General features: G+C 40.3%; 2 protein-coding genes across 2 annotated transcripts in view; one reads left to right on the top strand and one right to left on the bottom strand.

The window, feature by feature from the left end:
- Positions 1–2115, top strand: LOC138009075 (perlucin-like protein). Its single transcript, XM_068856377.1, has 3 exons — positions 1–159; positions 1214–1258; positions 1443–2115. The coding sequence occupies exons 1-3, from the start codon at positions 105–107 to the stop codon at positions 1868–1870; spliced, it is 528 nt and encodes a 175-aa protein (XP_068712478.1). The 5' UTR covers positions 1–104; the 3' UTR covers positions 1871–2115.
- A 2731-nt stretch (positions 2116–4846) lies between these two features.
- LOC138007358 (aldehyde dehydrogenase family 16 member A1-like) overlaps positions 4847–18145 on the bottom strand; it is a 16177-nt gene continuing 2878 nt past the window's right edge. The window contains exons 3-11 of the mRNA XM_068854207.1: positions 17080–17357; positions 15638–15790; positions 13414–13710; positions 12406–12648; positions 11650–11825; positions 10426–10593; positions 7241–7445; positions 6209–6394; positions 4847–5505 (exon numbers count right to left, since the gene is read on the bottom strand). Of these exons, the coding sequence (XP_068710308.1) occupies positions 5206–5505; positions 6209–6394; positions 7241–7445; positions 10426–10593; positions 11650–11825; positions 12406–12648; positions 13414–13710; positions 15638–15790; positions 17080–17357 (2006 nt within the window). The 3' untranslated portion in view covers positions 4847–5205. The remainder of the gene's footprint in view (positions 5506–6208; positions 6395–7240; positions 7446–10425; positions 10594–11649; positions 11826–12405; positions 12649–13413; positions 13711–15637; positions 15791–17079; positions 17358–18145) is intronic.

Raw genomic sequence — 18145 nt, 5'->3', positions numbered from 1 at the left:
GGTGTTATCAGCACTCTCCACCGAGACTCGCGATTATTCCTATGTAGCCTTTGTCGAACATACAAGTTTCCTGAGACCAGCGACACTTAATACAGCAGTCGAAAATGAAAGCATTGTCCGTTCTTCTTCTTCTTGCTGTCGTTACATCACGTATAGCAGGTATAGTTTTCATCAATATACTTCGCTGATTTATCATTGGCGATCTACTAACGCGGTTAAAGTGTTTCGAAAAAGAAACTTGAAATTTAACTGGGAATTTAGAAGTAAACCTCTTTGTTTTATGCGCGAAGAATTCACTCTGCAATTTAAGAAAAATATAGCAAACACCAAAAAGTTTGTGGTTATGAAGGACAAATCTCATTGTAATTATGTAAACAAGGTTAATTTCTACCGGTTCCTGATTCGGTGCTGGCATCCACTGTACCATTGCCCAAAATACGTAGACGTGTATAAATCAGTCTCAATTAAATTGCTCTGATTTACGAAGAAAGGGGCGCCAAAGGAATAATTTCTATGAAAATCCCAGGCTCACAGACTGACCCACAAAAACGAACTTTATTTGGTTTAGTGTCAAGTGAAGTAGGCGTTGAGGCACTAATTGGGGACAAACTTCAAATCAACACATCAATTCATGCGAGGCTTAAAAACTAGCCAAAACTTGCCCAAACTACCCCTAAAACTTCGTCCAATGTAATTCTACGTTTAAATCCAATATTTTTAATCCAGTGATTTTTAAAACTGGTTGAGATTTCTGGCTCGCATGCCTCGAACTTTAGGGTCTTCGTACATTACAAATTTTGATTTTCAACAATAAATTTTGCTGGGACACAAAACCAGCTGCTAAATTCGGCGACAGAGATTTTCTGCCGTCCTTAAGTTTTTTGATACTTGGATTTTTAACTTAAAGTATCAACTGACGAGAAACTCTCATCCAGAATGATAGTTTCAAAATACACTCAGGCACTCACTAAAATCTCTAACAGATGTGGGCACTAAAATATGCAGTTTTTTGCCGTCGGGTGGCCTTCATTTTCAACAAGGGTTTCTGGAATATGATTTAGTTAACCAACAGAGCTATTGAAACCGCACAGGGTTACATTTATTTCCATTATTTCTACTCGCATATTAAATCCTAGTTATAGGACAGTTTAAGTTGCATTTCAAGTCCTAATCGCCACTGCATTGTTTTATTGCATTGTACCTTTTTCCACAGCTCTTGACGATGCAAAACTGGTGGAAATGTTCAAACAAACATTTGGTAAGGCATTTTTATGTACTACTGCTAACATGTAACAAATATATTAACTGATAAATTCACACCAGTGTCTTTTTTCCTCTCTCCGATGTTTCCTTCTCGTTAAAGGAAAAACGTAAGAAATTCGGAATTCTGCAGCGTTGTGGGGCTAAACCTTTTTTTTTTAACTTATCATTTAACTTCCCAGGTGCACAATGTCCCAGTGGCTGGGAAAGGTTTGGAAGATACTGTTATCTTGTGAGTGGATCTATCCTGTCACGGGACCAAGCAAGATCATACTGCAAAACACGAGGCGGAGACTTGGTCAAAATCAACAGCGCAGAAGAGAACGAGTTCGTTCTGAACCTGATACAACAGCGCCAGCCATCGTTACGACTGGTTTGGATTGACCTCAAATGGGACTCGAGCATCAAACAGTTCCTGTGGAATGACCACTCCGTTCCAGTCTACAAGAACTGGGCTCCTCAAGAACCAAATGGAAAGGCCAATGAACCATGTGGAAACATGTGGATTGGGTACAGCATCTCGGTCCGGGCATCAGGCACTTGGAATGACCGCCCCTGTACCAATATCTCAAGCTATCCCTGTGGGCCTGTGTGCAAAAGGCTTCCCTAAGTGAAAAGTCAGCCTCAACCACGTTCAAAGCCGAAATACATGCAGCGCAAATTAAAACTACAATTTATACTAGCCTAAACATTGGATTGTAGAAGTTCATAGGAAACTTTAAAGTGTTGTAAACTGAAACAATGATCTAAAAGGTAAAAACATCGGCTTGACAATAAAACATTGATCGTGTAAACTCGGATTATTGTATTCTTGTGACTAAATAAAGCAAGAGGCTTGAGCCTTAATGTTTTCTCGATGGTTAGTACTCGTTCACACAGTTGACAAGGAAAGCAAAACGAAAAATGAGATAAAATCTACTTCCACTCTTGAGTGAAGAAAAAAGAATACTCACAGATGTGACCGTGCCGAACCCTAGTTAACTCGTTCTAAATGACAATAATGACAAATGTAATTTTAGCAAGCTCCTATAAGGAAATTCGAATATAGTGAGAAGTTCATCAAATCATCATACACGTCATGAAGACGTAAAAGTGCTAAGAGCCAACCGTTATATTTATGAGAGCATGGACCCAAAGACCTGAAGGGGAGCGCTGTCCTGTCACCTCATCCAATATATGACACGGCGGTCCTCGATGCATGTTCCTTAGTGATGACTTTTCCTCGCCCCATTTTCCTCGCGCTCTAGAGGCTCCTCCGCCAACATACTTGTGCACATAACCCAAGGTTGGGTTCTACTACATTGCGTAACTGAGTTCTGACCTTGCTTGAGAGACACGGTACACCAACTTGACTTTTGAAATTCGATTTCAAACAAATAAACGTTTCAAAAACAAGCAAGACAATAGCAAAGCATTGCAAAATTGTTTGAGCGATCACACTTCGGGATTGAATGAGACGCAGGCAAAAACTAAAAAGAACAGACCCTAGTCAACAATCAGCATCACTTCTTAATAGTTTTTCGTGAATTTTCAGTGGTCAGTGACAAAAGTTCTCTTTCACCTACTAAAACAGAACAGCCAATTGGAATGCATAATATTTCAGGAAAGAAGAGCTCGTTTAAGGTGGCTCAAACCAGTTTCAATACTTGAAAAAACGTTCTTATTAGAAGGATTGACACTACGACACTTTATCATTTAACAGCAATGTTATGGAACCATATCAAAGTCCATTTATTGCTAAAAAAGATTCGGTCATTTTTGTGACGTTAAAAGTTACCATGGCAACAGGAAAGCCCTGCAACACACCTCATATTTTGGCTTTAGCTGCTCATATCTCAAAAAAAGAAGTCGGTGACCCCCGTTTTTTATTTCTGAAATGTAATCAGCATGCCAGAATGAAACTTCCTGCAAAGTTTAAAAAAATTCTGTGGAGTGGACTCAGAGCCACCTTAACTGATTGAAAATTTAAGGTAGCTCTGAATCCGCTTCACAGGATTTTTTTTAAACTTTGCAGAGAGCTTCATCTTGACTTGCTGATCACTTTTGTGCAATCAAAAAGTGGAGTCACCGAGTTCGTTTTTCAGATATGAGCAACTAAAATTTAGGGTGTTTTTGCAATGTTGCCATGGTAGCTTGTTACGTCACAAACATGACTGCACCTTGTTCAGCAATAATTCATGTTTCACATGGTACCATAACATTGCTGTTACGTGATAACGTGTCGTAGCGTCAATCCTAATAACAAGGTCTCTTGAAAGTGTTGAAACTGGTTTAAGCCACCGTTAAGTTACGCCATTTCCGAGTTGCTGCTTGCCTTTTTCAAAACGAGTCTTCCTGAGAAACTCTTCAAAAAGAAAACGAGTTACTTGATTTGATGCAATTTAAGATAATTTTGGTTTCGCAAGAGACTCTGGCGAACAGCAACTCGGAGTTTACTGCACCTCCCAGCCCGTTCGTTGTGTTGTCACACAACGCTGTTTGTGGAGAGGAGCGTTGCGTGACGACATTAAAAATGTGTGCGAGAAGAGGAACTCGGAGTTAAAAGAATTATCCATCTTTTGCCCTCAGCACTCCTCTTCCTTCCACCGCAACACTGCCACATCTTCATGTCCCAAGAGAAATCGAAAACAACCATTATGCACAATAATTTTCCAAGTCAACTCTTTCTCGAGTAAATTTACTTTTAGGAGCAAGTTTTTTTCCCGAGAAAAGTATCATATTTTCCTTGACTCTGCGATAGCTCTGCTTTGATTGGCTTTTACAACTGTGGGTGTCCTGATTCTCCCAAGGGAGGCGTTTTATTATGAATAAATCTACTCGGGAAGGGGTTGACTACTAGGCCAAGTGTGGGAGATACAACCTCCCCTTGATGAACTCCTGACACTCTAAGTAATATTCCCAACCCCTATGGAACTGACGAACGCACAAACAAAATCCTGGCTATTTGCAAGAGTGAATTAGATAAGAGTGTTGTTACACACACACCGACACACGCACAAACGCATAACACAAACGACTGACAAAAATAAAACGCAACAACAACAACAACCTGGGTATAATATACAAAAGCATTCGCTACACTTAAGTACTGGAAACAAAAATTACGACAGAGGCTTGAATTTTTACTTCTTATGAAACTTATTCAAACTCTTGGCCTTACCAGCAATATACAACTCCGTTTCATACTTTTTGTGTAACATAACTTTAAATGCACTTTCACAGGTTTCATCTCGTTTCTCCTACACTGATAGATTACAGAGTTTCCTACCAAAATACAATAATTAAAAAAGTCAAGATCTTTTCCACAGAAGCCAATAATTATTTCTTTCAAAGATAAAGTAATATCTTCTTTCATATTTTTATACCAAAATAAATCAAAGTCTATCCAGCATGCTTGTGAAAAAGGGCACAGATAAAATAAGTGTTCTAACTTCTTCTCTCGAACAGCAACCAAAAGAACAAGCAGCTGAATCTACTTTTCCCAATTTCTTTAGTAGAATATTCGTGCAAGTTATATTATTAAGAACTTAAAATTGAAAATCCCTTTAAAATGTTTCCATACTGACTTCAACAGGTAGAAGGTAAATCTCGGATAACTCTTTACTATAACTCTTTAGTTCAACGGACATTGGAGCGAGCAAAAGGTCCGGGTTAACCTACTTCTCACTCTTCTGAGGAGTGTAAACTCTTGTTTACATCTTAGACAATAGTTAGTTTTCACGTTATTTCCCTTAAAAGGGTAAGGTGGTTCTCGTAGATGACATTCCCTTCCCTCCTCTCCCTTCTCTATCTCATTTTTTTGCTCTCGCCCCGTTTTCCGCGCAACCAAAGATGGAAAATCTCCTTCTTAGGTCTTTCTTTCCTCCGAAACCCCACACAAAAACGCTTGCTACGTAAGCAAGTCAACGACACTAATGCACTGCGGTGCGCTGCGCTGTAGTCGCATTAATTCGCAAAGATGTCTCCCATTGGAAGCCAGATGTTCTTGCATTCAGTCGCATGAAAGAGAAACTCCTCCCCATGTCCCTGCGAGTTGTCAAACCAATCTCGGCTTTGACCGTAGTTAACAAAGGTGCGCTTAACGTTCACTGCTGACGACCATTCCACGAATTTGCTTCCCTCCGCGGTGCCAAAGTACCACATGGCCTGCACATCCTGGTGCTCGGACAGGTATTTGGTTAAATGATCCCTGTCACCTGTCACTATGTTGACAACTCCACCAGGTAGATCAGATGTGTCAAAGATCTGGCAAATGGAGAACACATAAATAAAATAAATAAATAAATATTGCCAGTGCTAATCACCCTTACTTGCAGTCGAGGACTGAATTGCGAAGGGCGCGGCTCACGACATCGGGCTGAAAGCATACAAAGGCGCCTCTGGCTGCCGCTATACAGTCCATGTTTGATGTCCAAGCACACCACCACAGCTAGATGTTAATTAGCTGTGAGTCGATTTTGATGAGGGAGGAAAACCGGAGTACCCGGAGAAAAACCCTCGAGTCAGGCTGAGATCGACTGAAACTCAGCCTACATGCTGGCCGAGGCCAGAATTGAACCCCGGCTCGCAGTGGTTGGAGGCCCGATAGATAAAATTTCTTATGAGGTGTACCCTCAACCTTTGCGGCTAACTAGTTTTTCTACGTAAGAGTGGTCATTTTTCTTTCATTTACTTTCTTTTCGGGTTTAAGCGTAATTACTTTCACAACGATTGAACGGAAACTAATAGCACCAGAGCGAAGATAGTAATGGTTTGTCCGGTGTCGTCCATGCTAAAGTCAGAAAAATGTAGAAATATTAATTGCGTTGATTACATTCGACACCGCTCCAGCAAGGCAACTTCCCATCGAGGTACAAAAAAAATCCGGCCAACTGAACATTTTAAACCGTTCCGATACTAAACCATATGCATGCAAGTCTAGTCAAAAACACTCCCCAAAAAGTGATACCTGGTACATGTCTACCGCGACCACTGGATGTTTCTGACTTGGTATAATGACCACTGTGTTCCCTCGAATGACTGCAGGAGCCAAAAGGGAAACGAACGCTAACAAGGGACAGCTATCTGGACAAGCGATGCCAATCACTCCAACAGGCTCATGGATCTTGACAGTTGCGCCGTAGAATGGGGTTTCCTAGTACGGTTGAAATAATCACGTCAAATATTACCATTAGTCTCCAAGAAAAATGTTCAAAAATCACCAACGTTATTCAGGTATAATACTAAGTGAGAATGTATGTTTTAGGCTAGAAGAATGAAGGAAAGTGATATATATTTTTGATGATACGAGACGGTTCCACTCGTGCTAGGAACACTGGGACTTTTTCCGAGTTAATTCGAGATATTTACCCAGGAAGCTCCACTCACCCGGAAGTGGTTTTCAGGGAGGTCCGGCATCCGTATCAAATTCGAATTAGAGATGCTGCTTTTTTAGGAGCCTGGGGAAAACCAGATAACCCGGAGAAAAACCTCTCGGAGCAGAGTAAAGAACCACTAACAAACTTACCCAACACATGGCCATGAGTCTGGCAACCGAACCCGGGCTACATTGGTGGGAAGCCAGTGCAACGTTTTTTTGACGTTTGCAGGGTATGTTACATTGGGAGATGTTGCATGCAACCTGTCTGAAAAAGTCATAGTCGGAAAAACCTCAGACGATCAGACAGGTTGCATGCAACATCACCCAATGTAACATATCCTGCAAACGCCAAAAACGTTGCGCGTCAAGTTGCAGAAACCGTTGCGGAAAGTAGAATTGAAATCTATACTTTCGCCAACGTTTTACGCGACGTTTCAAAGTGATCATCGAAAACTGGGCGAGTTGCAAGAAGCGTTTCTAAGTGTAACACCCTTAAAGCAGCTTGTTTCGCAACGTGAGAACTTTCGTCGCGAAAGATGTTTCAAGAAAATTTGCCCAGAGTAACAGCGCCTTTAATCACTACAGCCCTCAATCTCCCCTTGCGATAAAAATCAAACTCGCCTGTACGGTGCCTCCATATTTATCTGCGTAAGCACCCCAGTAAAACAAGCGCTGAATTGTGATGTCCACTTCTTTGTTAGCTTCTTGTATGGAACAGCCCGTCATACCACATAACCTCTGGCTTAACTCACTGTGTCGCAGCTCCAAATTCTCTGCCATGTAGTACACAATCTGAGCCCTGTTGTGTGCAGCCCTTTTACCCCATCTATAAAGAAACGACGAACGAAATAAGGTATGTTCAGTTGCCTGTTGTAAGACACTCAACAAAATTACTTGATTCCGATTGGACCATGGAAGTACAATTTTATCCCAGCATAAGAGCATCAGAGTTCTACGAAAATACCAAGTGATTTCCTTTAAATAAAATAGAATTTGAGGCGCTGCGGTAACTCTCCCTGTTGTATTATTGAATGATGCTGAACAATAAAAATTAATAAGGACAACAATAGCTCTGCCCTTGTGAATTAAAACATTCTCCAGCAAGTTTTTCATGTCGTTTCTGTTCCATAAACTTGTAAAACTGTTTGAATCTTGGAGGCAGCTTTTTCAAACAGCCAAGTAGATTACGTTTTTCGGATTTTCGTGGCAGTTGAGCCTTCCGCTTGACTTCAACGAATTTTCCTTACAACTGAGATAATAGATAGAGCGGAGCTCCACTATAATCAACATCTTACTATAAACCTCGTTTTCTCGGTCCGTACTGTGAAATTATGGATCCTCGTTTTTTCCCGTTGATTAATAGCCCAGGAAAAAACTCGGTCCGAAATTTCACAGTAAGGACCTCGAACTCGGTTTGTAAGAGGTATTTAGCGTTACAACAAAAGAATATTTTTTTTGGTCACCATTATGAAAGAGGTGTACTCTCTGCAAGAGCCAATACAACGAAGATTTGATTAGTAATGTACCTTATTATTTGACTAGCTCCGTAAGCAGGCAAGATGGAGCTACCTTGCCCGCTCGGGATTTCTGGCTTGGCTCCCGCAAGATCAAAGATCATTTTTTGGTGTTTTATCCCATATAATAAATCATTTATTGACCAAACCTGTTCGGTTATGGAACCAATCTCGTAGCCAGAGTCCTCGGGCTTCTTGGTCAGCGGGTGAGCGCCTGGAGAGACTCTGGGATAATCGACTTGAACTATATTTTTGATTGGCCGCTTGCGTAACAATGACAGTCCTACAGGAAGTCGGTAAGTAATTCGGAAGCCCCAGAATCTGGAGGGAGATTCAAAATCTAAAACTAGTTTCAGTGCTGTTTGATTTTTTCTACCTCAGAAATATATAAATCACAAAAATAATAAAACGACGAGGTTTGAATTATGTCTTATACCGCACGGGAATTTTCCCACGCGTGATTACTGTTGCTGTTGCAAAAGTACCGTGGGAAAACATTACATCAGTCTCTTTGAGGAGAAATCCGTGGAATAAAGTCTTGTCGAAGCCATTCAGAATTACGGAAACATCAAATTGTAGTAGAAGAGGGCATTTGTGTCGTTTCCACAAAAAAATTGTCGATCGCGTTGCTTGCACGATGGCATTCTGAACAATGGAATGTACGCTGAAACACTAAAAATACACTTACCGAAAGCGTCAGAGGTTTCATCTTCATTTGCTCTTACAGCAAGCCAATGAACATTTCTCCAGTTTCTTTGTGTGTAAGGCTAAAATTCTTGTTTCTCGAACACTTTCAACCCGCCATTTCTACTGTTTACGGTTTTCTCTTTTCTGTTTCCGTTTAAAGGGGCTAGGTCACGCTGTTTTAGGTAATTCTGTTTAATTTTGTTAGTTATGAGCTCTAAACGTCAAATTGGCAGAGCAAGAGTCTTTCATTTGTAAAATCACGGCCGCGTAACAATTGAGAATGATTTTCCAGCTGTTTAAATGACATCTTGATATAAACTGATGTAAATTTGAAAAAAGGTGGGCCGACGTTTTTCAAATTTAGCCAAATGCAATCCACTTCAATCCACCCCAGTTTTGTCCATCCTTGTCCCTCCTTAGCTTTCCTGTGTTTTGTGTGAGTTTCTCTATAATTTTGAGCCGTTATTTTGTTATTTCAGTTAATTCTATGACCATTTGATCAATGCTGACATTGCCTAAAATTGCGTGACCTAGCCCCTTTAAACTCAGGCATACGTAATCATACCGGAACCCACGTTTTGTGGGAAAATGGAGTCGATTATCCCAGAGTCCCTCCGGGCGCTGACCCGCTGACCAAGAAGCCCGAGGACTCTGGGTACGAGATTGTTATGGAACGAGACGAACTCCGCCACCCCTTTCCCACCCCAGTTCCCCTCTAAGATCGCTTCGCTCGAAATTTTTTTTTTTCGCAACCACAACCCCAACTGCGGAGATGGTCCCAGGCTACAAAAAAAAAGAACTTGGCCAATGTCCAGCCATCTTGACCTCACGCTTGGTCAATAACCCATATATATATCGGTTGGCCAAACCAGCCTTCTTCGTACAATGAGAGTACTCTCTCTCCCTGAAGAAGGCTGGTTTGGCCAGCCGAGATATAGTTCATTACTAATCAAATCTACGTTGCATCGGCTCTAGCTCGAAATATTTAATTTCTCAATTTGTAATTACGCCGATCAGATCAACCCAGTTTGATACCACATAGATCGACAGGAATATTGTCCACGGTTACTTGCTTAGAAACTCTCTATTCTCTGAAAATGAGCAACATGATGTGATAGCATATTCACCACTGCAAGTGCAAAAAAAGGAATTGTGATTATACGCTTTCATGAATCCTGATAAGACCAAAGGTTTGTAATTAGTTCTTAAGTCTTCTTGTATAAGCAAGGTGAAAGTTTGTACACTGCTCGCAGTCTTACGTCAGTCAGGCCACGCACTTGCAATTGTTTAGTAAACCTTGTTTTGACCCGCAATCGAGATACGGTCGAGGGAACCGTGACAAAACACGATTGACTAGATAGGCGCGCAGCTCACCTGACACAGAAGAAACTCAGTACTAGTTGTCTAGAAACTTTGGGCACTGACGACCAAGTCATAAAAGCTAGACTGCTTGCATAAAAGCAATCAATAGCCATTGTTTGAACGGTTAATGGCATGAAAAAGCCACAAAGAAGACACTGTATTTGTATTCTCCCTGTTGACACTAAACCCTGGCAATATGGAGGCCAGTAATGAGAATATACATGTTGATCATTGACTACAGACCCTGGTGCAGCCTTATGTGCTGCCTCCACAGCATCTCTGATGTCCTTCCTGTTTCCCTCAGCCACTTGCCCTATCACCTCCCCACTGGGGTTTAAAACTGGACGAGAGTAATTACCATCCGGTCGCTTCTGAGCCCCTCCAATGTAGACTTTGTAAGTGTGATCAATGCTTGAAGAAAATTAACACACTTTGTTAAAGGCAACGAAGTTATTCTCTTTATTGGGAGTCAATAATAAGAGGAGAGCATCTTTGAATGTTTGCAAACTCAGCAAAGAGAAGAAAGCAGGCCTCAATTGTACAAAGGCTGGATAGCTTTTATCCAGTGGATAAGTTGATATCCAGAGTGTAAAAGATACTCAGTTCACGTTAAACATTGACAAAGGTTTCTAGACATGCCTTTACATGTACTTAGATGTGCTTAGAGGATGCATATTCACAGTTCAGTACACAAGCAAATAATTAAATCTTTGCACAGATTGAAGCTGTTGGATAGTGACTTATCCACCGTGTGTCGCTGAAGATTCATGCAATTCTTGTAAACTGGAACATCAGTCGAATCGTCAACGTCTACCTCGGACAAGATGGCAACGTCCGAAACGTCAGTGAGAGTGAACACCAGTGCTGGAGTGTACGAGATGCCGGTTACAAATGTTACAGTGCTACACCCCGCAGAAGGGTACGAGTAAAGACGAGGAACACTTCCTCATCGGGGTGGCGTCAGTTGCTGAACATTCAGCTTTGTTATATCAGTTCAGTTAAACGCGCGCGATGCTTACGTTTAATGTTGCATGCGCATTCCACGTTGTCAAGAGGTAAGTTTTCAGTTTGTTTCCAAGTTTATTTGCTCATTAATTTTCTGCTTCTTTTGAACATTTATGACGCAGAGCGCCAACGTAATTTTTTTGTACTTTAGATAAAACTGTCTTGTTAAATTAAATACGGTTCTTCCTCCGTATTGGTCTCTTGTCTGTACATCAACATGGCATCTACGAATTAAACTTCATAATTTGGAGAGGTACACTTTTCAAAAACCCACAAATGGGGTTTGGTGCAGCCGTGAGAATTTGACACGTTGGTTGCTTTTAATTCTTGTACAATGGTAACAAGCAAACTAAGAAAAGCGCATGTAGTCCTGGCTGTGGTGGTACGTCAAGATTGGGTTGCTAACTGCATAATTGAAAAGGCACAAAAATAATCCTTATAAATAATAATCACTGTTTGTACCTTGGGGGTTTCATTTGCCCTGTTTCTCCAGCTTTGCAGTCTGGCAGTTTTACTGGACTGATATTTGGATTCAGCACTCTAGCAGGAACAGATGAACCAAACGACTGCATATCATAGCCATCCACAGCTGGCTTGGGCCGAGTTTGCCAGGATGGGCACACATACTCGTATAAACCCTGTGCGATTCAAAGGCAAGTTCTACATTGTAGTTAGTATGTCAATTCCAAACAAACAGTATTATTAATGGCAGGGTTTTTGACTGCTTAAAGGGGGCATAGGTTTTGAGTGGATTCAGAGGTTGTTAACCCATTGACTCCTGAACTGCCCCCCCCCCCCACCCTACACCTGCCACAAAAACCCTCCCCCCACCCCCCCAACCCCACATCCCCGCCCGCCCCACCCCGGCCACTGACGGATAATATCATCTGGTGTTAGATCAAGTAAATCTATAAGTCTTACTCCTAGAGGTCAATGGGTTTAAAATCTAACTTCTCGTATCACAAGCCTTTTGCAGGTACCCTTCACTTTCACTGACACAGAGGTGAATAAAATAATTAGTCACTTTAGTGTTGGAGAAAGTGGTGGATTTTAATCTTGTTCCATAAACAGCAGAATACATAACCTTAGTGAAATGATTACCATAATGGGCAGAAATTCCGTCTCTCTTTTACTACTACTTGCTAACAACCTCTAAGTAAAAAAAAACCAGATCCTGCGAACAGTAATATTCAATTGTGTGGTACATCAAATTCTAACCTCTTTGCCGCCATCTCGTCCAAATCCACTCTCTCTGTAACCCCCAAACCCAGCTGCAGCATCAAAAAGGTTATGCCCATTGACCCAAACAGATCCAGCCTTAATACTCAAAGCAACTTCCAAGGCAAGTGATAAATTTTCTGTCCACACACTACCACCGAGGCCATAATTGGTATTGTTGGCTAAAGCTATTCCTTCTTTGGCTGTTCTGAAAGTGAGAACTGTCAACACAGGACCAAATACCTATTGTCAAGTGGAAACAGACAGTTTTAGTCATATTACACTCTCTCTTCTACCATGATGCAACTACTGGCAATAGGCCATTTCCGAGTTGTGTCTGCCTCCTCTTCAAAGCGAGTCTAAGGGAGCGTTTGATAGATAGAGAGATAGATAGTTTAATCTCAAATGCATTCACAGCCCAAGGGCTGAATTACACATTTTTACAATCAAAAATTTAAAAATTTATAAAACTATTTACACATCTTATTATACTAGTAATTTACAATATTATAACATACCGGGTAATAATAATTAAATGAAATATATCGACTATAAACTTTTTTTTTTTTTGGGGGGGGGGGTGTTGCCATTTGGCTATGCATGTGTAATATTCTTATGCCTCGCAGGCGCAGCCCAAGTAGGATTCGAACTTGGTATCTCCTCATTCAGAGGCACTTGCGATCAATTGAGCTGGATATTGATATTCACTGTAACATAACAAAACCCTGAAATACTGCAAATTTTAAAGGAAATCGGCCGAAATTCCTTTGAACAAAGTGTAGGCTACCTGTAACCTCTTGTTTAAATCAAGCGCAAAAGGCCAGTTAGCGAAAGTGGTTTTATCGTTTCAGCAAACGTTCACAGGGGAGGAACGCGCACTAAAGCCCTAAGAATGTCTGCTTGGGAGGCTATCTAAACTGCAAAAAAATGATGATGTTTAGCCAGGAAAAAGTTTGAACCATCACTTTAGATGAAGATCACATGACTAAAGCAAGCCTTCGTATTTACCTCTTCCATCACAATCTTGGAGACAGGCTGGACATTGGTAATCAGAGTAGGTGGAAAGTACGATCCATCTTCAGGCATAGATGCACAGCTTTGAAACACTTCTGCTCCTTGCTTCCTTGCCTCTTCAACATAAGCTGCAATGGCCCTCTTCTGTGATGGGTCAACTATTGCCCCCATGTCAATACTCTTGTCAAGACAGTGACCGAGTCGTAAGTGAGTCATGCGTTCTTTGATTTTTTCGATCAACTTCTTAGCACAGGTCTCTTGGACAATCAAACGTGATCCAGCACTGCAAACCTAAAATGTACATGTACAGTAAGAAATTATTGCTACTCAAGCTCCCAGCCTCACTAAAACACTTACAAGTAACTGTCTCAACCTATGGAAGCACAAAGTGGCACTTGAGAAATACATTGTAACAGAAATTATGAAGACAGCATGCAGATGGTGTATTAACTGAACGCTCATTAAGTACTGTTGGTATAGTGACTGTTCAATTCACTCACTGTCTTCACACAGTAAGCTGTATAGAAAATTATATGAAGATGACTGTAGATAAAAGGTGAAAACAACAAACAATGAATTACTACATGTAGGTGCCTGCAGATTTAGCAAAGGTTTAATGTAGAGGTTAAGGCATGTGACATGGAAGTTGCTATGGAAGCAAAGCAATGGAGCAATTTTGTTGAGTATGCAATAAATAAAAAAGATTTCGTATGAACTTTCTCAATCATGCACTTCATTATTTATGGCCAGTTGTGATGTTCTGTACTTTCAAAACTTCACTTGTGCCAATCATGAAATGCAATCGTGTTCATACAATTTCCTTAAGTATATAAATAACACTAATTTAACTTAAACTACTGTAATTCCCTTACCGGTATCAAGAGAACTGTTTTATGGACAATGGAAATTGATTTCATAACACAACAAAACTGCACCCTTAAAACTATTGTGCATGTCAAGCGACACAAAGAAATTTTGAGCACATACATGTTTTAATCACATTATCCAGTAGCTCATTTCAGAAATATGGTATTTTTTATTGCAGAATAGGCCATTTCCGAGTTCACGTCCGCCTCTTCTTCAAAGTCAATCTAAGTGAAAATACCTTTTCATTCATATGTAAAGTAGAACTAAGTACCATCAAAAACTTTGCACTTAGACTCACTTTGAAGAGGAGGCAGACATGAACTCAGAAATGGCCTATTAATATGTGGATGCAATCTGGCAAAATTCTCTTAACACAGCCCTATGATAATCAACTAAAAATAGAAATTAGGGGGAAAAAATAAAAAAGACTTTTTCATTACTCCATGTCATCAATTTCAAAAGTACTACACGGTCTCTAAGCACCTTGTTCGCAATCCCTTAGTCACTCTATCCGTCTGGCACCTGTTCTGATTTTGAAATGGTAAAGTATACACTGACAAAATTAATGATCAATTTAATTAAACCCGCCAGACCTACCAACGCTGGGCTAGAGGTAGGTAGGCTATATTTCAAATTAAAAAATCGAAAGTGGTTCAGCGTTGTCTGTACTCTTATCGACAACGATATTTGTCATCACAGTGGTCAATTTTTGTTGTGGACTCACGAGGCGCAGCAGAGTGAGTCCACAACAACGCTGAACTTTCGATTTTGTTTTTTACCACAATATTCAACGCCAAAGAGAGTTTTTGTTTCAGAGCGTGACGAAAATCATGACTCAAAGAAAGAGCAAGCGTTGTCTATAACTTTCTCGCAATATGATTGGTTTATTTTCCAAAATGAGCGTTCCTGATTGGCTATTACACTGCGTGACAAAATGACGCGAGCATGACGCGTACAGCGTTGTCTAGACTCTCATCAACAACGGCAAATTAGCCAATCAGATTGCGAGATTACAAGCAATGTGGTAAAATATATTTTTCTAAACTGTAAATATGAAGCTAAAATTGAATAACCTTGCATGAACTTTGATTGTCACTTTTTTGATAAATACTGTGAAAAAGACACATTACGTCTGGGCTACCTGTGATGGTCCAAGTTTTCGTCCCATTTTGTTAATCAAAGGAATACACAACCCTGCACAATTCACAGTCATTATTATCTAACCCTGATTTGCCCTAAAGAAGTTAGCACAGGTTCAATATTATTTTTTTCCAGCACCCTTTCAGCAGCCTTGCATCACGTGTTACAATGAAGGATCATAGTAGCCATCAGATTTATGAAAGAAGCTTACCTGTCCTTGATTAAACCAAATGGCATCTACTATGCCCTCAACTGTGCTGTCCAGATCCGCTGAATCAAACACAACAACAGGAGATTTGCCACCAAGCTCTAATGAAAGCTTCTTACCACTTCCCGCAGTCAACCTACGCAATACTTTCCCTACCTACATTGGGTATGATAAAACAAGGTATAAAGAATAACATTAGCTTGATCCTCTGCTTTAATTACTTCGACAATATTATACAAGATTAATATGTAATTATCATAATGCTGATGGAAGGACAAGGATTGCACTGTACACCCCTCAAAGCTTCACTCTACTCCCCACCCCCCACCCCCCAAGAAAGCTACACCAACACTTGTAACATGACCACAAAACATTTCCCTTGTTAACAATAACAGCTGTTAACTTGCTCAATGGCTGTCAAGGAAAATGGCTCTCAAAAATACTATTATTATTCATCACAAACATTGTGATTGCAAGACATTTCTATTGAAAAGGAAGGCTTTTGGAAGACACTAAATACACTAATGCAAAGTCAGGAAAAAGCAAACAATAATTATTATTATGTTGCATTACAACTGGACAAAATGCCTCATGCCCCATAATAATACTGCCGGTAGCTTTTTCAAGCCATTTATTGATGTGCTTTAACTAAGAACTTAAGGGCATTACCATATATTATTATATGGCTAGTGTTTCTTTCTGATATAACACGTGCTTTGATTGGCTAACAGCAGCTACACAGGAGCATAGCATGAGATTTTAAAGGTGTACGCACACGCCAAAGGTGCTCCAAATGAGGAGTTCTGGGGCACAAGCTTCCCCAGAAATTTTTGAAATTTAGGGTCTTGCAAATGTCATTTCCGACTATTTCCGAAGGACATTTCAGTAAATAAAATAATGTATAGGAAAATGCAGTAGTTAGTTGTTTATTTTACCCATTTGTCAAGTTTCAGCAAGGTACAACACAAAAAGGAGGGTTATAAGCAAAGGGCAAGTGACGTCGCAAACTCTGTTAGAATGTCACCATCATAACCTTTCCTTCAAAAATAATCGGGAAGTGGGGACTAGTGATGAGACTGACTCCGAAGGCTTTAACACATAACAGAAAATCTTTGAAAAGAATCCTACCAATTTCTCAAGTACGCATTTGCGTAAAGGACACTACACCCCTGCTACATGTAAGTGCTAGGGCATTATTCTCCTGTGATGTCCACACACCAATTTGTGGATTATGCAAGTTAGCTTTTTCTTCTTTAGAACCATTCTGTTAGCCTCTTAATATACAACTTAATACATGTAAACTCAACTGTTCATTCGTTACAGCAAAATCTCAAACCTTAGCCTAGCTGTATTGACCTCACTATTACTTGGTCAATACAGCAATGACTCAGTTTGAGATTTCGCTGTAACGACCACACTCTCGATTATTAAGTGGTTAACAATACCTCTGTAGAGCCAGTGAATGCTACTTTGTCAACATCTGGGTGGGTGGCAAGACAACTGCCAAATGCACCATTGCCAGTAACAACATTAAAAACACCAGGTGGAAGTCCTGCCTCTGCGCAAATCTCAGCAAACAAAAGTGCTGTCAGCCGAGTGTACGTAGCTGGCTTGAGAACCACTGTGTTTCCCATAGCAAGAGCTGGACACACCTTCCAGCACAGTAACATTAATGGAAAATTCCAAGGAACGATGGCACCAACGACACCTATAGACTTCCAATCTACAGGTACAAATGGAACAGCCTGTTGAGGGGGCAGTTTCACTGACTTAACTCTAAAGATTAATTACGTCTCATTATTAATGGAGGAGACATTGACTCCTAGGATACCCCCAGTTGACGAGTAAAATCGTCTGGCGTTACACAGAGTAAAATCTGTTAAGTATCACTCCCAGGGGTCAATGTGTTAATCGAGGGGACATAATGGTACCTAAACTGAGTGGAGTGCAATTTGGTCTGAAACCATTATGCGTGATTTCAAAATCGAACGAGTGCACAGCGCGAGTTCAATTTGAAATCACAAATATGATTTCAGACAAAAATTGCACGACACGAAGTCACAAAATAATTATTTAATTGCTAAATTTCAGGATTTTAGTCAGTACCAATATTTTGTTGATTCAGTTGGGATGAAAAGTGAAAAATTCACCATATAATGGTTTTTTTGTCTATATAGATCATTTTCCTGCAATTTGATTGGTTACCTTAAACAAGCCTTGAATTCTGATTGGTTGTTTTATTTTAGAGTTCTTTTCTCATTGGCTGGGGAAATGGTGTGATTTAGAGCACAAAATAGTGCAATTTTGGAATAAATCGCACTGCTGAGAGCCAATCAGATTTCAAGGATCACCAGTGATTTCAAATGGGTGTAACAAAATGAATTGAACTCATTGACACCTCAAAAACCCTAGGATGCCCCCAAATGATGAGTAAAATCTGTTAAACACGGAGACGCAATATAAAAGGGATTGCTAATTTGCTCTTCTTTTGTTCGAATTCATTCAAGCTTG

The sequence above is a fragment of the Montipora foliosa genome, chromosome 6 (assembly GCF_036669935.1).
Source record: "Montipora foliosa isolate CH-2021 chromosome 6, ASM3666993v2, whole genome shotgun sequence".
Classification (NCBI taxonomy): Eukaryota; Metazoa; Cnidaria; class Anthozoa; order Scleractinia; family Acroporidae; genus Montipora; species Montipora foliosa.
This window is presented reverse-complemented; position numbering and strand designations above follow the sequence as displayed.

What these genes read in the sequence shown, in the direction of transcription:
- LOC138009075 (XM_068856377.1), top strand. Translation starts at nt 105, where the DNA reads ATGAAAGCATTGTCCGTTCTTCTTCTTCTTGCTGTCGTTACATCACGT. An exon ending in CGTTACATCACGTATAGCAG is followed by an intron (nt 160 to 1,213) that starts GTATAGTTTTCA and finishes CTTTTTCCACAG; the next exon opens with CTCTTGACGATGCAAAACTG. An exon ending in AATGTTCAAACAAACATTTG is followed by an intron (nt 1,259 to 1,442) that starts GTAAGGCATTTT and finishes TTAACTTCCCAG; the next exon opens with GTGCACAATGTCCCAGTGGC.